General features: G+C 44.1%; 1 protein-coding gene across 1 annotated transcript in view; it reads left to right on the top strand.

The window, feature by feature from the left end:
- The window catches only part of LOC8026823 (ryanodine receptor), a 561,398-nt gene that overhangs the window by 381,586 nt on the left and 156,764 nt on the right, over positions 1-23,048 (top strand). Inside the window, exons 73-76 of the mRNA XM_040217827.3 lie at positions 8,966-9,204; positions 15,265-15,346; positions 16,934-16,960; positions 21,974-22,110. Of these exons, the coding sequence (XP_040073761.2) occupies positions 8,966-9,204; positions 15,265-15,346; positions 16,934-16,960; positions 21,974-22,110 (485 nt within the window). The remainder of the gene's footprint in view (positions 1-8,965; positions 9,205-15,264; positions 15,347-16,933; positions 16,961-21,973; positions 22,111-23,048) is intronic.

Here is a 23,048-nt window from a genome sequence, read left to right as displayed (position 1 = left end):
GTCCAACAACTTAAACGTCGTCATCGACGGCCACGACGCATCAGCACTCGTAGACAATGGAACAGACTACTCAGTCTTGAGTGGGAGGATTTCCCGCCGCCTTCGAAAAGTCACGACGCCGTGGGATGGACCTCAAATACGAACCGCCGGAGGGCACCTCATCACACCAGTCGGGAGATCCACGGTGAGACGTGCGCTGTGAAGTTCGTCGTTCTGCAAGACTGTTCGAGGGACGTTATCCTCAGAATGGACTTTCTCTGCGAGTATGGCGCCGTCATGACCTCACGGCAAATCAGTTGACGCTGCGAAAGCCTGTCCTGCCGCCTGCGGAGACCAACACGACGTGAACCGCTATCCGAGTTATCGCCAACCATGTGAATATAACGCCGCGGTCGAGTGTTTTCGTCAGCGCCATAACCGACGCAGCCATGCAGGGTGAAGCTCTTCTGGAAAGCAGCGTTCAACTGCTCCTCGAAAAAGGAATTGATGTCGCACGAGGCGTAACGAATATCCAAGAAGGACGTACAACTGTTCTTGTGACCAACTTTCGAGAGGAGCCGCAGCACAATACGAAGGGTATCACTGTGGGCCACGTCGAGGAGCTTCAGGCGCCAGCCGTGGTCGCCTTAAGCTCCGAGGAAACTTCGTCGCCACGGCAGAAGAGCACGACACCGCCGCCGCTCGACATCGACCCCGAGCTTCCAGCTCCGAAGCGCCGGTAAATAGGTGATCTCCTCGCCGAATACAGTGACTGTTTTGCCACGAATCGAAAGTTCGCCAAACACCAATGGCGAAACATCGCATTATTACCGACAACGACGCACTCCCTGTCCACCAGTCGCCATATCGAGTCTCCTTAAAGGAAAGGAAAGTGATTCAAGATCAAGTCCAGGTAATGCTCGACGACGACATCATTCAACCCTCAAAAAGTCCATGGGCTTTCCCGGTCGTACTTGTAAAGAAGAAGGACGGAACCCTGCGGTTCTCTGTGGACTATCGTCGACTGAACGCTGTGACGAAGAAGGACATCTATCCGCTCCCCCGCATCGACGATACGTTAGACTGCTTGCGCCACTCCCGATATTTTTCGTCGATGGACCTGAAGAGTGGTTACTGACAGATTGAAGTCGACGAACGTGACCGGGAGAAAACTGCCTTCGTCACTCCCGACGGACTGTACGAATTCAAGGTGATGTCGTTCGGACTTTGTACAGCACCAGCCACCTTCCAGCGCGTCATGGACACCGTGCTGGCAGGTCTGAAATGGCAGAGCTACCTCGTCTGCCTGGACGATGTCGTGGTGTTCTCACGAGATTTCAAAGATCAACTCAAGACGACTTCGAGCCGTGCTGCAAGCCATCAAGACCGCCGGCTTGTCACTCAAGCCAACAAAGTGTCGGTTCGCCTATTTTGAACTTCAGTTCCTTGGCCACGTCGTGAACAACAAAGGCGTTCTACCTGACCCCGAGAAAACCCGCGCCGTAGCTGCATTTACGCCGCCGGCTGACAAGAAGGCCGGGAGAAGGACAAAACGCCTACTACAGGCGTTTTGTTCGAGACTTCGCCAAGCTGTCCGCCCGCTGACACACCTCACGAAGGACGCCGTAAAGTTTGAGTGGACAGAAGAACACCAGAGGTCATTCGACGAGCTAAAACGAAGACTCCAGACGCCCCCGATTCTTGGCCATTTCGACCAGTTTGCTGAAACCGAGATCCACACCAACGCCAGTAACACCGGACTGGGTGCGGTACTAGCCCAAATGCAGGACGGCGCTGAGCGAGTCATCGCATATGCAAGTCGGACGCTGTCTAACGCGGAGAGGAACTATTCAACCACTGAAAAGAAGTGCCTCGCTGTCGTCTGGGCAGTAACAAAGTTTCGCCCATATTTGCATGGAAGTCCTTTCGGCGTGGTCACAGACCACCACTCGCTCTGCTGGCTGGCGAATCTAAAGGACCCCTCCGGACGCCTCGCCCGGTGGAGCCTACGACTGCAGGAGTTAGACATGACCGTGGTGTACAAGTCCGGCAGGAAGCACAATGACGCCGACTGCCTGTCAAGGGCCCCAGTCGAGGCCGCTCCTGCTCTCACCAATGAGGACGACGATGAGTGTTTCCTCGGCGCTCTGGATGTCAGCGACATGGCAGCACTCCAACGAGACGACCCTGAGCTGCGAGCACTCATCGAGCACCTAGAGGGACAAGGAAGTGCCGTTCCCCGCAGTTTTATACGAACACTGCCAACCTTCTTCCTCCGACGAGGTGTGCTACAAGGAGAACTTAAGCGACAACAACACGGCATGGCTGTTGGTGGTCCGTTCCAATCTTCGAGAACAAATTTTCAAGCCTGCCATGATGACCCGACTGTGGGACACCTTAGCTACAGCAGAACTCTTGCCAGGATACGCGAAAAATTTTACTGCCCCAAGCTTGCGAAGACAGTGCACCACTACACCCGATCTTGCCACGAGTGTCAACGACGAGAAAAAACACCGACAAGACCGGCAGGACTTCTTCAGCCTATCGCGCCGCCATCTGCCCTGTTCCAGCAAATCAGGATCGACTTACTTGGGCCATTCCCACCACCGACGCAAAGAAACCGATGGATAATCGTCGCAACCGATTATCTCACACGGTACGCCGAGACAAAATCCCTTCCATCAGGAACGGTTGTTGAAGTCGCCAAGTTTTTGATCGAGTCCATTGTCCTCCGGCACGGCGCCCCCGAAGTCTTGATCTCAGACCGTGGATCCTCGTTCATGGCCCAGCTGACACAGAAAGTCTTTCGTCTCAGCCACACCAGCCATCGTCGCACAACGGCGTACCACTCGCAGGAAAGTAACGACCATGCTCGACGCGATGCTACCCCACGAAACAGCTGACGATGGAAGCCCCGACGCCCAAGTGGTTGCTCAACGAGCCGAAGAAGTTCGCCAGCTCGCCCGACTCCGAATTGAAGATCAACAACGCCTCGACGCTACCCGGTACAACCTTCGTCGTCGGGACGTCCACTTCCTGCCCGGGGACCGGGTATGGGTCTGGACACCGATTCGCCGGCGTGGTCTCAGCGAGAAACTCCTGAAACGGTATTTCGGACCCTACAAAGTACTTCGTCGACTTGGGGATCTGAACTACGAGGTCATGCCCGACGAAACAAGAACATCATCACGTCACCCACCACGACCTGAAATCGTCCACGTCGTGCGCCTGAAACCGTACTACGCTCGATAGGACTGTGGACCTTATGTGTTCCAAATGACTCTTTAGTTTACCGTTCTTTTTATTTGCTTTGTTTTCTTCTGTGTTGCATCGGGGCGATGCACTTTCTGAAAGGGGGGAGTAATGCCGCACGCGCAGCTGGAGGCAGCGCGCGGGTGGCCTAACGGATATCGTGCCTGCCTCTCATGCGAAAAGCCAGAGTTCGATCCCTGGGAGCGACGCATCTTTTGTTATCCCTGCAATCTAGTTTTCTGGTAAATTCGAGAATCCTGTTGGCGTGCTCGAGTCCCGAATGTTCTACGCGTCGAACATGCTACGCTGATTATTCCAGAAGCTTACGCATGTACATAAGGGGCTCCGCGTGGCGAACCGGAGTCAGTCTCGTCCCAGCGTTCGACACTGCTGCTACGCCGACTTCGACGCCCGCGACGCTCTGTTAGCTTTTGTACCCTTTCATTTTTGGCACAAGTTCGCCACATTAAACGTTTATTTCTTCCTCTTTATTTATTGTTCTTTTCGTCACCACCCGTGACAATATTCAAATTTTTGCCTCGCGATTACGCAACGGAATCGCAACATTTTGAAGGAAGGAGGTTTGTTTGCTTTCCTTTCTGGACAAGGTCAACAACGTCCAAGTAAAAGATGCCAATTCTTTTAACGTTAAAAACGTTGCACAGCTCCTTTAAGTTTGTCCGGGAGTCTAGACGTTACCTATCTTCTCGTCAGTACATAGGGCGAAGCTCACACACCTTGCAAGTCACGCCAGTGCCAAAACAATAAATATTATTCAGATAATTATTGTTCCTTCACTGGTTTTTATGCTCAGATATTGAGGTAAGAACTAACATTAAGTAGAAAACCTTATACAGGGCAAAATTCTGCTCAGCTGAGCGTCTATGTCAAGTCCCGTTCAAAACTCTGACAGCACGAGATTCGAGTCCCAACAGCAGCCATATAAACAATATATTACAATTTCTGTTGGAAGGTCCTGGCAGATTGCTAAATTACCTAACTGTAAATAAAAAATGCAATAAATAAAAGGTGTTTTTTTTTTTAGAAAAGTGACTTCAAACTTGCAGGGCTTTCTTTAGAAAAAATTTGAAGTTTGAAGTCGATTTTCTGAAAATAAAACACCTTTTATTTCTTTTAATTTTCATCTACTGTTAGGTAATATAGTAGTCTGCCAGGACCTACCAACAGAAATTGTAATATATTGTTTGTATGGCCGCTATTAGGACTGAAATCTCGTGCTGTGAGAGTTTTGAACGGGACTTGGCATAGACGCTCAGCTGAGCAGAATTTTGACCTATGTAAAGTTTTCTATTTAATGTTAGTACTTACCTCAATATCTGAGCGTAAAAGCCAGTGAAGCAAGAATATTTATCCTAGCAATATTTATTTACTTGGCAGTGGCTCGATTCACAAGGTGTGTGAGCTTTGTCCTATGTATTGACGGAAGAGATACGTGACATCTATACTCCCGGACAAACTTAAGTCAAGAGGAAGAAGTATAAGTAACCCGGCATGAATCACTGAAAATAGAAATACAACCTAAACACATGGCTAACACGTTTGAAGTCTTACACGCTACGAAATGCTTGTTAGTTTACAAAAGAGTTCATACTTGCACAAAATAAACCGTACTTCCTAAGCGTCAGATACTAAATCGTACATATGTATATGGACTGCATATCTGACATAAGAAAATATGACAATTACATGTCAAGTTCGGTATTTCAAGCTCAAAGCCGAAAGCAAAAGGCCCCAGAGGAATTCTCTAACGATCTGGGAGGAAGTAAGCGCCGTGCACGCGCTTGTGGATACGGAGTTCGATGTAAATTTCTTTAAGTACCCTACTCCAAATTTTATTAATGTTTATGGTTGGATATTGAGGTAACTGCTAAAGATAAATAGAAAACCTTACATAGGACAAAATTCTGCTCAGCAGAGCGCCTGTGTGGTTCCGTTCAAGACGCTCATAGCACGAAATGGGAGTCTTAATAGCGGCCATACAAACAATATATTACAATTTATGTTGGTAGTTTCTGATAGACTACTATAATAACTAACTGTGAATAAAAAATAAAAAAATAAAAAGTGTTTTTTTTTACAAAATTGACTCCAAACTTGGTAGTTTTTCGAAATGTTCGTTTTTCAGGCACATGTAGAGCATTGTATACTTATTGCGAAATATTGAAATTATACTCAAAAGAAAGAGCTCAATTGGAGCGCTACGATGGTATAAAGATCATAAAAATATGCTGTTTAGGTCACACAGCACAGCTTTCTGAACTTCGTCAAATATAGTCGCAGAGAGACGGTTTGACAAATAAAAAAAATCATTAAGATGTTATAACCTAGACGCTTAATTATCAGGAAAAGTCTGTGTCTAGAGTGTTTCCAAAAAGGTACATTGATGTAGCGTAAAAAGTAGGGAAAAGGGATGGGGTGAAATATGGCACCCCCGATAAGCTGGAAAAACGTCAGTTTCTACCTTGGCCTCTTTAACAGTCCATAACTTGACAACGAAAAATCCAACGAAATTGCCGTTTGCGTCTTCTTTTGTTATAAGAATTGCCCCAGAAGATATATGTTTCACTTTGGAATTGAAAATTCGACCCTGAATCCGTGCCTGAGTTGAGATGAAATCAGCCATATATAAAAAAAAATGTAGTTTTTTTTTTATCTCTCCTAAACTACTTGCAGTAAATTTAACTAACGTATGATGACAAAATGTTGAGTAGCATATGACCTTCAATTCAAAAAAGCGACAGCAAACCTTCACTCAAATTGAGCTAGCTTGACTTCCTTAAAGGGGCTTTGCCGCATGACGTCGGCCCCAATGAGATATTTTCTAGAACTGACAAAGTCTGTACAACGGTGCTGCTTTATCACAGAGTGTCGAAAGTCGTCATAACTTAAAACTATGGGACTAGGAAGAATAAAAGACAACAAAAAACACAACACGAAATCTCAATAGCAGCTGAGTTTATTCGACCTCCAAAACAAGAAAAGGTCAAGAAAACAGAACATGGCGTCGTGAAGATTTCGCCAGACATGGCTTGGCCGGCTAAAACACCTAAACACAGAGACGCGCTTCAGACAACGAGAATCCTCAAAGTTAACCTCCGTCAAGACTGCGAGAACGGACAACTTCCTAACCTCAGTGTTCGATTATGTTGTTTCCCAACCAGCTCATTTTCGTGCGGTCACTTCTCAGAAAATCATAATGTTCCAAACTTTGTTTTATACTTATGTTTTATTGTGTGGCCTCCCTAAAAGCTCCTCCTCCCCCCCCCCCCCCTTATTTCTTAAGTAGTGCTGGTGGACTCCACAGCTGCGGGCAGTTGCGAGAGGTATAAATGGCAGATTGCCTTGAAACTCAAGCGCGCACAAAATGTAGGTCAGTCACCGCGTAAACAAATCCAGAGAAGTAGTATCTCGGGTGTCGCCATCTTGGTGTTCAACATTGTGAGGTGGAAAACAAACAACATCGGCTTACCATTTCAGAGTATCGATGTGTAACGTGACGTACATGAAATAAGGGTAGAAGCTTCAAACCACAAGGAAATGTTCTTGCTGTATCGGTTTCACCACGCTACCCAAACATTTGGAGGCTGGAGAGAGGCATTCTGAAACTCTAACTTTAGCATTTGTAAAAAAAACATGTCAGGAAAGACTTCCCTCGCTTTGTTTACGCGGTGAATGACTTTCCTTGTGTGCGCGATTTAGTTTCAAGGCAATCTGCCATTCATACTGTTCGCAACTGCCGGCAGCAGTGACGTTCTCCAGCACTCTTTAAGGAGTAAGAGGGCGGGAGGGGCTTTGAGGAGACCACACAAGAAATCAAAAAGTTGAACCAAAGCGCACGTGGGACGGTGTGCCTTCCTGGGAAATGGACGCACGCCGACGAGCTGGTTAGCAAGCATCACAATCGATCACCCTGAGATTGGGAAGTTGTTAGGTTCTCGTAGTCTTGATGATGATTATATTTGCGGGTTCTTGGCGGCTGATGCCCTTTGTCGGAAGCGTGACTAGTGTTGTAGGGATTCAGCCTGTCAAGCCACGTCTGGCCAAATCTATGCGACGGCATGTCCTGTTTCCTTGATCATTTCTTGTTTTGTTTTCCTCAAATAAACTTCTCTGTTTTTGAGATTGTGTCGTGCGTCTGTTTTCGTTTTTTTTTCTTCTTTTTCTTCTTCCTAGACTTCTGGTTTTAAGTTGTGACAACTGTCTACGCTCTGCTATAGAGCAGCACCGGTTCTAGCGTCGGTTCTAGAGAATATCTCTCGAGCCGATTTTTGTGCGGCAAGGCTTCTTTACTGAAGACAAGCAAGTTCAATTTCAGTGAAGGTTTTCTGTCGCTTTTTTCAGTTGGTGGTCATACGCTAATCAGTATTTTACAATCACGAGTTAGTTCAAGTTACTTGGAGGAGTTAAGGAAGTATAAAAGAAACGAAAACACTTTTTATTAATATTGACGTGCAATTTTGCTACTTTTAGAAAAATTACTTAGGTATGTGCATTAACGAAAAACGTGCAATTTTCTCTAAGCAAAGTTTTTATATATTCGTAAGCTGCGTTTGAAGACGCACATTTTGATGTATTTGCAACGTTTTGCATGAAGAGTTTTGTCGGTAAATAATTTGTGAATATGTCTCTAAATATTTTTTTCACTTGGTTCGTAATTTGTTTTGCATAGAAATATATAATTCTAATTTTTTAATATTTGGTGTGCATGTTACAAATTGTGTTGAAAATAGATGCCAAAGCGTTTAACTACGTGCCTGCTCCGGTGTGACATTGACGGCTGTGCAAATTACCATACTTAGAACTCGAGAATGTCCACACCTCGAGTTCTTAATTGTATATATCTGGGAAATATTTTGCTACGGATTTCACATAGAGCTGAATGTTCCTCCCAAGAACGAAGCTTTCACATATATTTCTTATAGAAATATAAAAATGTGACCCGGGCAGTCATTGTACGATTCGACGTGGAAGCAACCTGCAGAAGATCTTATATAGAAAATTCCCAAGTGCACCAAAGGCGCTCAAATCTCATTTTGAAATATTATCTGTCGAGAGTACGATATGTATGTATACTCTTGTTTTTGCATGTCTCATATTTTGCGACAATTCTGTGGTGCTGCGGCTATCTTGAGCCGCGCTAAGTTATTATATTACTAACGTTCATTTTTGTGGCTCTAATTCTCCAATCACCTCGGCACATTTGTGGGCGTAGAATCAGGATATTCTAATTATTTCAGTTAGTGTTGATTTAATTCGTGGCCGTTGGCTGGCAAGCGCTGTGTATAGTGATGATGACTAAACTCCCGTACAATAAAAAAAAGAAACCTGTTGCTGGTCAAGCCTTACGCTCTTTCCACTTTAGCAGAGTGAACACTAGAGGGGGGGCGAGCCCCTCCTTGACTCATCTGCACTGTTAGCTCTGCTAAAAGAGAGAGAGTAGAGAGTAGGAGGAGCCAAGACCAGCTAGATAAGGACGCCGCTTCAACGTCACCACTGGGAGGCGAACGCGGGGCACGGACACGAGCGTTGTGTCATCGTTCGGCTCAGACTCGTCTCGAATCGGCGAGGACACGATTCTCAACCAAATTTATGTCCAATCTGCGCGATGGCCTCCGGTAGGTGCCGTGGAAGCACGGCGACCTCGAGGTGTTGCCGAACGACCGCAAAGGCCCTCCGCGTGCCCCTCTCAAGCCCCTCCGCGTGCTCGCCGCAGGACCATCGTGAAGAACTGCCCGGACTTCGTTAAGACGTCGATGATGACGTACTTCAACAACGCGGCGGACGACCTGGCCCAGACGCTGTTGAACCTAGAGCAGGGGCGCTACAGCCACCTGCGGGGCACCACCATGAAGACCTCCTCGTCGCTAAACTACGTCCAGTTCGTGCTGCTGCCCGTGCTCACCGCCGTCTTCGATCACCTGGCCGCCAACGAGTTCGGCAGCGATCTCCTGCGTGCGTGTCCTCTCGTGTTCCTTCTTTATGAGCGGGTGCCCGTCGGATCTCCTCATTACTTTTCTTTAAAGGGAAGCTGAAGAGGGTTTAAATACGAGAAAAATCCTCCTTTTCACCTAGCCCCCAGCCATTATGAATGTAATATTCCTTCGATCACATTGTGCGTGGATTAGCCAGGCAAATTCATTCAAAGTAGCGCTGAAACCACATGGCTCTGAAGTAGAAAAAAAAATGAGAGAGAAGAGGAGGCCCGTCAGTCGCTATCACGAAAGGACCGGTTGGGGGACCCGCCTGTACTGGCCGCACTTCTCTCGTAGGCTGCTGACGTTCAGAGACGTCGTCGTTCTGTCGCTGCATAGCCCTTGGTTTTATCCATTGACCAGCCGTGCTATCAATTCGACTGCTCAAGTTGCTTTTTCTCGTTTTTTTTTGTTTTTTTTTTGTTTTTTTTTTTAGTGGGTTACGAATTTTTTGTGCTACTGAAGGGGCTGACTTGTACTCCCGCATAACTGTCGGCTCCACAAACCGAGTTCGGCGTTGTGTTCCTTCCGCTTACCGCCCCTTTCGTGTCAACACCGACATGTCAAAGAGGTCTCGCTATACAAACAAAGATGTTTAAATCAAACAAGCACAGTGTTTTTTTTGCTGAACCTGTTTCGGACGGCTCATACGAAACCAATGCATGGGTTTGGGTCTAGAAAAAGCTCCTCTGAACCCGACGCTTTGCCGACCATTTTTGAACGTAGGAAAGCATCTCAACGCATCCAAAGACACAGAGACGAAACTAGAGAGGAATTATCAGTAAACGGGTATAAACAAAATGTTTCTATTTTAACTAGTGAGCAGTAAACTGAAAAGCTCTTCGAGCAATTATTTGTTCAATGAGCGGGCTTCCGCTGGCTATTTTGTGCTAACAGTCTGATGTTAGCTGTTTTTCTCTTGGTTTCTTTCCGTGTTGCTAAAGTGACTATACTTCCCGGACGGACTCCTCAACCCAAGATATTCTGTTAAGCAACTCTGCCACCCAGTTACTTCGTATAGCGCAGGGCTTATGTTGCAATAATAGGGCACGCAATTTATCATTCAACATTCGCGGTGCAACTTAATTTATTATTAACTTAATTGTTTTCACAGTTTCTCCTACTTTTTGGGGGCACAAAAAATATTTTTCTTATACGTAAACATGTAATTTGTCCAAATCCTTTTCTTTTTATACGCCCACATTCTTCTCAGGACTGACGCTTAAAATTATGCAACATTCTGTTGTAATTTTTTTTTTGCAAGTTACGTTGTTTTTTATAGTAAGTTCATCCAGACTCGCACGAGGTTCCTCGAAAACTTCAAAAATTGCCCAGTTTCCGTAATTTCCTCTGAAAATACAAAATTTTGGAATAATCTAGTGTGTCGTGGAACGGTTCTTTGTGCTGTAAAATGTGATTTGATGGGCAATAACGAACGACGGCGGTCTAATCCAGCCAACAAATCTTGAGACAAGTATCTAAATGTAGCAATCCAGGAAGCCTTCAGTAGTATTTCAAGATTTTCAGTGTTTTTTTTTTTATTTCCACTACCAAAGACGGATGGCCGTCCTACGCAATTACTCCTGTGTCAGGTAGGCTCCTAAAATGACATTTACGCTAATTAGGATATGCAAATAAAATTCAAGATGAACCGTTTGCTAGGGGGCCAACTTTGCGCACACAAGGACATCGCACTTGCAGGACGGCGACATGGCCACATCTCAGGGGAAGCTTTTCTGCAGCCCGAGGAAAAGCTCTAGCTCCAGCTTTGGTGAACAATGCAGCCTGTACGTTCACGTGTCCCTCCAAAGCACGAAGGCCCAATTGGGTAGAATTCCTTTCTTCCGACGGTGGTTTTCAGGAGAGCCACGCTAATCCATCATGTTGCGTTCAGCCAACGGCACTACGTTTAGAGGGAACACTTTTTATATTACAATAAACAGCAGTCAGCATTCCAACATGTACAAAGCGGCTATGTCGCGTCGCTACCCACGGGCAGACGCAGCTTCACGGGACTCCCCGCATCACTGCGGGGAACATTTTTCTGCCCTGCCAACGTCCGGAACGCATACTTCGTCAGGCCGAGAATTTTCTGGGCATATTCTTCTTAAGGATCCCCTTGAAGATCTCGAAAAATCGGAAGCCGAACCTGATTTACAAGAGCTATAGAAGTATCGGTACCCTACTCCATCTGCAAGCGACGGGGCAACCGAGAATCGAGATAATCCTTTCATGAGGTAGTGGCGCATCACGCGCTACCCGCCAATGGCGTGCCGCTGCAATGATCGGTTTCGTTCTCTTCGTGTTTTTCTTCTTTATATTTTCGCTAAGTGATTTTCGGAGCCAAATGGTTGTGATATTTGGGCGCAGCGGGCCCAAACACGTCAGAATCAACCAATCCACGAATTCGGTTTCTTCGCTCAATTTAGCGGAAAAATTGACCCCACGTGACCTATACACCAGCTCAGTTTCCCAGCTAAATTTAGCGGGAAATTCGAGGTTTCGTGACCTGACGCGGTGACATTTTTTATTCCATACTGATTTTTAAGAAATGCGCCTTTATTGCTAGGTGACTGCCGTCTTCACTATATCTTTCTTGAGCTTAGCGAACATTCAAGGGGCAAACAACTGTCGCAATTGGGTTAGTAATTATCTAAAATTTCTTATTTAGCTGTTTAGTTTGTGAAAATAGATATATGGTGCTAATTAAAGAGGGGTACTGAGGGGAGGGTATATTCCCCCTCCCTCGTGATCCTGCCTGCTACTCCTGAAAGAAAGGGCTCCGGTTCGAACCCGGCCGAGGGACAAGAGATAACAGTCTTTTAAGATAATTTTTCGGAGTAATGAAAATTCGGATTTGTCTCTCCTGCTCATCCTCCCTGCTCCCCTCCTTTCTCCTCCTCCCCTCACGGGGGTCACGTGATCTCAGGGTGGGAGGGGAGGGGGTCACGTGACCTGGGGGAGTCACGTGAATAGGGGGTCACGTGACCTGCGGGGTTCACGTGACCCGGGGGATCACGTGACTTCACTGTTGCGGCGACGCCGCTCAAGCCGGAAACGGGCGCCAAAGAGCTGCACTCTAAAACTTGCTGAGCGTTATTTAGAACCACAAAATCTGTAACTTTGAGAAAGACTTCGAGCGCGTTAAAAGCGCAGTAGTGTGAGCTAAAGTTACAGCTCTTGCAGCAGGTACAAGGCTAGGTCTATGATAAGAGACGAAAAGATCGCGCGGGCGCCCTTATCGCACCGGTAGTCTTGCACCTGCTACACAAGTGGTAACTGTAGCGTACTACTGCACTTTTCACCTGGTCAACCTGTTTCTGAAAATTACTGATTTGGGGGTTTGAAATAACGCTCAGCAGGTTTATAATTAAAAACATGCGTTTATTTCCACTCAATAATAAGTTAAATAATGAATTATTATTAATCACTCACCGAACTGCCGGCTGTTCGCCCCGCGAATTCCCGCCAAGCCCCAAAAACGTCCTGTGAAATTGGCATCACGTAGCAGTAGAGACGCCTTTTTTTTCAACAACTGTTTCGAATAAAAACTATCGCCCAGTATATATATCTTCTATACTTCGTTTCAGCTTCCGTCCGAGCGCAGCCAAAGCTACGTGTGGCCGGAGCCAATCACACGCCGGCAATAGGTCACGCGATCTCGCCTGCACTTTTGTATCCCTCCGCTGCTCCGCGGGCTGTCCGCGCCGCCCGCGCTCACCGAGAATTTCGTCTGCTACGGATGTATCAACGGTATCGTCTGCTACAGGTCTGAAAAGTGCCCTTTCACGTTCTGAAATTTAGTCACAGGGGATGTCAGCACGTAAGCTGGCCGCTGGCGTCTGTGTCCGAGCTTTCCACCTGTTCGGCATGGTTTCAAGTTGTAAGTACACATTGCAAGGTGACCGATGACCTGGCCGTTGATGTTTCCTTGTATTGTCTCGATATACCAGGGCTCGAGGCGCAGTCCTATCCACCAGCTTCTCGGCGTTCAATGTGATCGGCAGTAAAGGTGTGCCCTGATTCCGCCGCGTATCAGTGAATTGTAGTGGCTCTAACGCTTTTCTTGTTTACAACGGAGTTGCGGTACGACGCGGCCAGAGTCTCCTGCCGAATTTGAAAGCAGAAATTCATCACAACCTCTCGCGCCTGACACCCAAACGTGCGTTTTCAAAAGGACGTTTTGAAGCGACTCGTTGAGGAAAGCAGCGAAGCACATAATTCTGCCATTATGGGAACAAAATCACACAGAAAAAACGAGTGCTGCAGCCGTGTTGCCAGTGGATGTACGTGTTTTCACCAAACCACGTGCATTTACATATATTAATAAAAACCTAAACTTCAGATATTGAATTCCTTTAGTTGCAAATCATTATCAGCACTACACATCTGGAATATTGTGCAATGTTTACGCACAAAACAGTTATTTAAAAAAAAATGCTTTTGCGGACTACTTTGTGGTGCGTAGGAATGCTCTTCTCGAAGTTGCAAACCGTCCCTCAGCCTTTGGCTGCGCTCGGACGGAAGCTGAAACGAAGTATAGGGCTCTGCACCCTAGAGGTTTTCCTAGAGGTCGTCCTTGAGGCCGTCCATGGCCTCGTAACAAAAGAAGGTAAACAAGCTGGATGCTATCGCAATTCATAGACAACCAACAATAACATTTTCTGCAGCCTCTTTAATAGCATTTCAGCTTCCCTTTAAACACCCCGCAATTAAGGTGGTTCACACCGGAATATTCTGGCGGGCTAGTTGGGTATACATACTACATTACAAATAGCGCCGAGTCAAGGACAAACGAAGAAGTAAGCAGGACTGACAACGAAGTGGACAGGATAGGACAGGACAGCGCCTTTCCTTTCCACTTCTTCCTGTTTCCTTGTCTTAGCGCTATTTGCAATTTAGACTGGTTCACACGTTTGCATTTTAGTGTGCTCGAGTGTGTTCTCTCGTAACCGCTTAGCACAGTGGCAAATGCGTCATTTGTCAAGTGGTCCTAGTGCACTTCCGATCTGCAGGTAGGTATATATATATATATATATATATATACAACGGGCATGGTGGCGGGAGGCCGGAGGCGTGGGGATATAACTGAGAAGAAAAAACCCTTAGTGAAAACAGCAACAACGGACGATTTAATCTTCGACGTTTCGGCCGGAGTCCGGCCTTCGTCAGGCCTTCCTGACGAAGGCCGGACTCCGGCCGAAACGTCGAAGATTAAGTCGTCCGTTGTTGCTGTTTTCACTAAGGGTTTTTTCTTCTCAGTTATATATATATATATATATATATATATATATATATATATATATATATATATATATATATATATATATATATATATTTCTGCACATGGCTATTTTAACATGAGATTCAAATAATTTTGACAACGCAGAATATGCTTCGGCTGTTGAAAAAGGGCAACACAGTGCAGCTCATTTCTAACAAATTTCTTTCCCTTCAAAGAGTTCTGTAAGAAAATATAGAATTTCCTGCAAGACCTATTGCATCAATAACGGTGCACTTGAAGGAAACTGGCACCGTCTTTTCTAAACTGCTGGAGAAGATGTCCCATGAAATTGTTTTTTTTTTTTTCCTAGACAGTTCTCATCTGCTGAATAATCTACACCCAGTGCATTGTCTTCATATGGTGACTTGTCCGCAAGTAAACATTACCGTACAGAGTTTACCTTGGCGAACGCCTGGTTTATTAACTCATTCTTGTATCATATTGAAACCATCATTAACATACCCACTCAAAATACCTGTAACGTCTCGTCATAATAAAGATTTTTTGAAAACAAACCCTTGTATAACTTGATAACTAGTACTAGTACGTACTAGTTATCCGCACAGCGTAAAATCCTAATTGTAAAACGTGTGTAGAAAGCGGACTATAGTCCCAAAAATACAGTGATGTAAAGAACACATTTTATGTGAGCGAGGCGTTAAAATTTTCACATTTATTCATAAATGATGATGTGTGAGATGCACCCGTAGTTGCGTGAGTGACCAATTACTGTGATGGTTGTTTCGTCTCGTACAGTGGACGACATTCAAGTGGCATGCTACAAGATTCTAAACAGTCTGTACACCCTGGGCACCAGGACTGATCTGCACGGGGGAAGGTGAGAGGGAACGTTAACTTACGCAAGCCTGTTTTCTTTCTACAGTTCGGATGGCTGGTGTATAGACATATATGAGTTGCGATAATACATTGGAGGTGAAGGAAAGTTCAAGTTGGGGGGGGGGGGGGGGGGGAGTGCTATTTTACCTGAGAACTCTATTTAAACTAAATGGAGTACCTTTATTGCCCATATTTTTTCAATCAATAAACACAAACATAAAAAAGAATAGTTCTAGTAAGGTCCGAAACCGGTCTTTATGAATTAATAAGTCGCAAGAGTGATATTTTGCATGTAATTAATGCAAAGGGGCAGGCGGGCTGGACAGACTAAGGGGCAAAATTATCTGGAGAAGAGGAACAAAAAGGGCAAAGGACAAACAAGAACCTCCAAACACAACTAGGTGACTGTTGCGCGCAGAAGAATTCCGCCAAGTCCTGGTATCAAAGCAGGGACCTCCCCATTTCTAGTGAAGCGCTATACCAACTGTGCTAACCAGGAGTTAGGCGTAAGTAGAGCAAACAGGTTTTATCACTTGTCACCAGGTTTAGAATGGTGGCAGCTGATAAAACCCGTTTGGTTTACTGACGTCGTAACTCCTGGTTAGCTCAGTTGGTAGAGTTATCCACTGGGAATGGAGAGGTCCCTGTTTTGATATAAGGACCAGGCAGAATTCTTCAGCGCACACCAGCCACCTAGCTGTGTTTGAACAAACTGTGTTCGTATTTTGTCCCTTCTGTTCCCCCTCTCCCGGGATTATTATCGCATATTTTGCACGTTTACACGGTTTCAATAGTGCATCAGCAATTTGTTAAAATTTAGAACGATAAAACATGCCGCAGTATGTTAGTGTTATAGCGATTCTTGAGAGTGTTACTTTTAATCAAATGCACCGACGCTCGTGTGTTCCTTCTAAGAGCTGATTTGGGCAACTCGAAATCCATATTTTATATTCTAGACAAATAGCTGTCAAATGGACCGAAACACAGATGGTTATAAAATACCTTGATTATAATAAAGCCTACGTGAAATGCAAATCCCCTTGTTGTATCTACATCTTACTTTCCTTGTCATTAAGATTATTCCAAATTGATATTTAAATTAATTGCGAGTGTACTGATTCGTGACAAACATAACTAAAGACAGCCAGAAACTATTGTTGAGTGGCATATGTTGTCCAGAAAGCATTTCATTCGCCCTTCCAAGCAAGCAAATAAATATAAAGGTTATATAGAATACGTTATGAAAAAACTATCACTCAAGTAATTGATCGCTCGTCTACATGCTTATATGTGGCCAATCGTGTGATTTTATGCATAACCAAGATAAAAATTACGTAGACAAAAGTTTGAAACAATGATGAGGCATTCCCCAATAAGATTTTCCTTGGTCTTAGTAACCAAAAACGAGTTAAAGAAAAGTAAAAAAAAAAAAAATTATGGAAGCAAAAAAGGCGTACGAGTCATTGCACTCTTATTGTCATTTTTCTTCTTACTACTGTCCTTCTTTTGCTCTCAATTGCTTGCACGTGCAGATCTTGTCGTTTTGTGCCATCGTCGTTTTTACGGCATCCATTTCTTTTCGTTTCAGGAGCTTTGTGAAGGCCGAACTGGAGCGGTATGTCTGGCAACATTTTAAATAATTTATTATTATTACCATAGTTATTCCTAACCTAACCTAATCGAACCTGATTAAAATTGCTATCAGTGTAGCCATTATTTTTGTTATTATCATGGCTGGCCATTTTCATTAAACATTTTAATATTACCCTTTATTACTATTATTGCTATGACTGGCTATCGTTATTACCATTCTTAATATTAACCATTATTATTATCATTATTTCTATATTTACTACTATTCCTTTCTATTTGCTGGCTTTTTTATAATATTCCGGTTCCCTGCCTCAGTATTCTTCATTACACGTTCAATCTATTCCATAATTGGAAGATTTGAACAGCGACGGAGTTTGCAAGGAAAACGCGTTTACTAACAAATGGAAACATGTTGAAGAAATGTGCTCAATTTTTTTAAAGCGCATACATGCTAATTCCTTTATGCTTCTTTGAATATTTTCTAACATTTCCTGGCTCCATGTTTCGATTGATCGCGAATAAATTCGCCGACAATGGTCATAGTAAACCTTTTTTTTTTTTTCTCGTTAGGCAAAAAGTTATGTTTTGAAGCAGGGATTTTCAAACTTCTTTCTTGAGGAACCGTTGCCTGCCCGGATTCGCACGTAGGAAACACTTCTGGTCTCGGCACTGATGCAGTAAAGCAGCGCAGAAGCATACGGACCTTGTAAATAATAATGCACATATTACAAACCGTTTGGCTCATGCATATTTGCGTCCAATGGTGGCTCAGATCTAAGCTGGTGCTTAATGGGAAGGAACAGTTTGCTAAGGGGCAAGCATGGTCAAGAATTACATAGTAAACCCGAGACAGAGGAATAATAAACTGTCAAAACAACAAAATTTGGAAGCTGGGGGAACCCCTGAGAATGTTTTGAGGGGCCACCCTTGTGTTGCTAGGAACCGAGTGTGAATATTTTTGTTTTAAAGGATCAGGACTGACGCGGTAAGTGTTCAATGAGTGGAGCAAAATAATGGCAAGTCGGCTTACTAGCCTTACGCTGGCTGAAAAAAATAAATATGAAATGTCTGGCGAAAAGCTTCAATGGTCTGCTAAGAATTTTAACATTAACAGTTTATTTTCCGCGCCTACCAGCACCCTCACAAATGGCAACTCCGCTTCAAAAGACAAACCAAAACAAATGACTGGTACTTAGAAGTGTTAGAATACAACAATTGTTTGACTCCAGCGAAACTGACGCCGCGTAGTGGCAACGCAGAAAGAAACTGCGGGAGAAGGTCCTTTCCCCTCTGTCGTCTGCTTTCGCTGCATGGTTCTCGTAGGCAGCGCAGCTTTACACTTTTGTTTATTATAATCAGTTAAATAATCGCAGTTCATCAGCGCCGCAACGAAATAAAGGCGAACAAGGATGATGAAATATATTAGTCGTGTGCAATTTACCTCTTCAGCGAGATTAAAAGAACACGAGCGCGCTAGATATATTCCTGTGCGAAACTTCTAGTGAAATCCACAAACTAGAATAGTTTTATAAAATAAATTGCGAGAAAAATGTCATTTTAGAAAAAGGAATAACATAAATGAATGCTTAAAAACGTCTGTTTTTTTTTTTGTGAATTGAAAGAATACAACTTAAAACATCATCCAGTCCTAATGTCATGGCACTAGTTCTCAAATATAATTACGATGGCGTGCCTGTTGATAGGCGCAAACACATATTTCTATAACCTCTGGATGCTTATTTACGGGAAGACGAAATTTACACCAATCACCTACCAATCAAAAAACTTTCATCGTGCTACCATGGAAGGCAAAACTTCGAATTTGCGCAAAAAGCATTGAATTTTCGTTCAGCATCAGTTTAAATTTGCACGAACACAGATCCATAGGAATTGAAGATCGGTTTGCTATCAAGTTTATCTAAAAAAATGTAATAAGCTGTAAGTCGGAACGCACACCTGCCTGAACAACTTTCGTCCTTGCGTTCGCCGACGTTCTTTGCAAAGTGATGTCGGGTGCCAGTATTTAATCTTCACGCTCTTGAGACTTCTTGACATAACTGTTGGAATCACACTTTCACATTCAACAAAAAAAAAAAAGTTCTTTGAGGGCACGCCCGGGGCACAACGGCCTGAGTGCCACCAGCCGCATAAGCTGTTCCATCTCAGAAAAACCGTCAAAATAAAACCTTTTTTTTAATGCGAAAGCATTCAGTATTTTATGGAGCGGAGCCGGCGGCGTCTCTAACCACAAAACAACGTGAAAGAAATGATCACTCTCTTATTGGCTGAGCAAAATGGCTCCTAGGTAGCCATTGGCGGCCGCTTCACGAGAGCGCGCTGCTGCCCCCTCACTCGTGTCATGCGTAGCCAAAGGGGGATGTGGGGCTGCGGTCGCATCCGCTCCTCTCGGCACCGAAGAACATGGCGGCGCCTGAGGCATCTATATTGCCGGCGGCCACAACCTCGGCAGTAGCGAAACGTAGCCGTCCACGCCAGTACACCGCAGACCAACTAATAGACCGGAAGAACGACATTCATGCTTTCGGATTCACAACTCATTAGAAGTGCTTAAATGTCCTAACACTTTAGCTTTTCTTTTAGGTGGGGGGGAGGGGGGGGGAGGTGCGGCTTGTTATGGTGGTCGCAAGTAGTTTGTGCCCTCAAATCGCTCGCACTTGCCTACAAATGTTTACCAAGCTATTGAGGTCATTCATTGTTTTCTTCAAACGTGAGCACGACGTTCGAAAATCGTTTAATGAAGTCAACGCGAACAGTTACCTGGCCTTCCGGATCGAGGACGATATTTAGTTGTTTTGCAATGGCGGATCTGCTTTGAAGAGGCTTGGCAATGTTCAATATTTTTGCCTTGCGAAGTTTAGCACTGCAAAAATTAACCAGGAGTCTAGCTTCGGCCGATTACGCGAATCGAGCTAAAGAAAAAAAAAAAAAGGCCGTTTTCTCTCATTATTATGCTCTCTTTGTGTCGCTCTTATGTACTCAATAGGAGGTTTCTACCGTCTAAAAATAACTGTTTTCGAACGTAAAAGTAATCGTACGCATCAACCCAAGAAATGTATGGCGTTTCACGTGCTAAACAATGAACCCGACATCCTTTCACCCGCAATTTTGCGTGACCAACGCAGCCTTCATAATACTCTGGAGTCGTCAATAAAGAACAAATAAATATTTCAATGCACTTGCTTGGAATATTTAATTAAATTACAAACATGTAGAGATAATGGAAAAAATATTAAATTTTATAGAAAACGTTATGCACAGCTTTAACATTTCTCGAGCTAATAGTGGAACTATAGATGTAACTTGCCCCAAAATGACATAGGCCAAGCAAAATTCACAAAAAGCAATAATTGTGGTTTGAAACTAAATGCAGCAGGCAACCGGAGTTTAATTTATCTTAGGAACTCGTGTACATATGTCAGTGACAAAATGTTATGATTAGAAAAAAAATGTTGCATTAATCTGGTAAATCAAGCATTACTTCCTAGGAATCTTTACTACTCTCTTCTCTAAAAGACAAATCCAAGAAACCAACAAATTACAACAACCTACAAGAGTGAAGTGTCGAATTATATAAAGTCAAAGCCTACAGTTTTTTTTCAACCAATCGGTTGGATTGGATGTAAATTGAAAGAGGACGTAGCTTTGCAACAATATGAAACACTGTAATTTTAATTTTACTGAGTAATTGTGCTAGACATTGCCTGTCATTATGAAGAATAAAGCGCACAAGAGGACAACCGGGAAAAAACACACACCGCAGACTAACGAGGACGACAGGGAAGAAACCACAGAAAGCGCTAGTCCGTGGCATGTGAGGCTTTCCTGTAGCCCTCGTTTCTTGTGCGCTCTAATCTTCACCACAAATCACTACCAACTGGCCCAACTGGCCACCCTTCTAAATTGTAGGTCGCAATGTGCAAGAAAGCGTCTTAAGAACTATCGTATAATGATGGTGAAACTACTTGTATCTTGATATAAAAAAATTGGATATATGTGCGTTCTTCAGATTAGCAGCACTGATGCCCTACCAACTCCATGTGCATCTGGGCATGCTTCTCCTTGTTGACTTTAACTTATGGCCTCCCACCAAAGGCCTACAACGTGTGTTTTTCTTCTTTTTGCTTAAACAACGGCTGCCTAAAATTCTAGCCAATAATTACATGGTTTCTTTGAGCAAATAACCACGAATCCCAACTACCGCATAAAATTATTTCGTAGTTTTCTTCTTTTGTATTAATCTCTAAAAAGACCCTAACCAAATTTGCGATCTAGCTTAATCTAGGACATGGGTTCTCAAACTGGGTTTCCATAGGTCCCCAAGTACAGTCATTCTCCCAAAGTTTCTTAAATATTTCTCCTGCTAAATGAAAAGTAGCCCACATTCGAACATTATTGTAGTAGATCTAATTAGCCACTCGCTAAATCATAGCTATCTGCCAATAATCTGCCAAATGCAGATTATTCATTACAGCGCTTCTGCAATGCATTACTATATCAAGGCCAAAACAGGGGAAGAAATATGAAACGGTAGGTGATTCTCGAAATCGAAAAGTGTGAGCACCCCTGATGTGCGCAATACTTAGCGTGATGGCATCTAACAATTTTTCTTGAAGTTCTTTTGTATATTTCTTGCTCCGGAGCTCGTGAAAGCGCGCCCCCGCACGAGCACTTCGCATTGATGGTAGTAAGATGGGATTTTGTTACCGGCTGTCGTTTTATTTTTGAGAGCGTGTGCTGTCGACATCGGGTACTGCATAGATTGGCATAACGCTAAGCAGGGGGACATTGAGGCACCCTAGCTTTATCTTCACGGCAGATTGCATTGCTCTGGTTCAAAACTGAAGTTCCAGACATACAACAGGTTTATGCTGCGTGCATCAATGCTGATTATACCAAACAGCAGGGTGGCCTTGAGGAAAAGAAACGGCTTTTCAACGGCTTTTACGAAAATACTGCATGGAAAGCCAGTTGCTGTAAAGGCGTTCACGTAAATACTTTCTTGAATTTCCTCCAGGCACCGACCGGCGTACGGCAACTGCCTGGGGGCGTTTGCTGCCACTTTTCCTGTTGCCTTTCTGGAGCCGTCACACAACAAGCACAACCCTCACTGTATCCACGGCAAGGCCCAGGAACACTCTCTCGAGGCACAGGGTCAGTTTATTTTGGAGGCTGCTGCTTTCGTTTGAACCCGCATTCCTTTTTCGGTCTTTGCAAAGCCTTGGCAAAGCTGTCCTCTTGGTAAAGCCTTTGAAAAACATACCATCAGAGGCGTAAATTTAGTTCAGGTGTAGTCAGCTGCTCTTGACATTAATCGAATTTGAAGGTGCATACACTCTTCGCAGATGTATTCAGAACAAACGCCTTCCCATTTAGCCGCTTTACTTAAGGATGAAGCGCTGAGGACACACAGTTGTGCTATTCGCTTTTTAAAGATAATTTCCTTCTACACCAACTATAATTTTAATTTCTTCTGTGAACTCATGCTCATCATATATACACTCATACGCAATTTTGTTTATAGTTTTACCAAATCACTAGCTACTATAGCCCTTTCTTCTTTATAACCTTCTTCTGCAATAATATCCCGTGCTTGCCTTTTGTCCACAAAACTCGAATGAACCAACAAATACAATTTGAGGGCTCTTTCTAACTATGAAAAACTTCAAAAGGGACAAATTTTGTTACTGGCTGTGGAGCACTAACTACAACCGTTTTTAGACTAGTTCTTGGCATCATACCAGCCAGAACTATCTCGATAACGGCAGAAGTTAAGTGTGTTATAGTCACTCAATTACTCAATTTCTAAGTGAGAGCTAAAAAAAGGAGATAAACTGTTGTTCTTTCTTTGCACCACGGTATAAATAAGGTTTGATAGCGACCATAACCTGACGGTCATGGTCGCTATCAAACAAAGGCGGAGCTTGTTTGTTTTATATGTGAATCCTTGTCACAGTGGACGTTACCTGTCAAGTTGGCATTTGTCCGTGGCCACCGCACCGAAAAATCCAGCATAACTTTTCGCTATCCGGATTATGGAACCGCAGATCTATCTGGATTCTATCTGGACTCTATCTGGATTTTAGGTTTTC

Source organism: Ixodes scapularis, unplaced genomic scaffold (genome assembly GCF_016920785.2).
Source record: "Ixodes scapularis isolate PalLabHiFi unplaced genomic scaffold, ASM1692078v2 PGA_scaffold4__175_contigs__length_147842914, whole genome shotgun sequence".
Classification (NCBI taxonomy): Eukaryota; Metazoa; Arthropoda; class Arachnida; order Ixodida; family Ixodidae; genus Ixodes; species Ixodes scapularis.
Note: the sequence above shows the minus strand (reverse complement) of the source record. Positions and strands in the feature narration are given on the sequence as shown.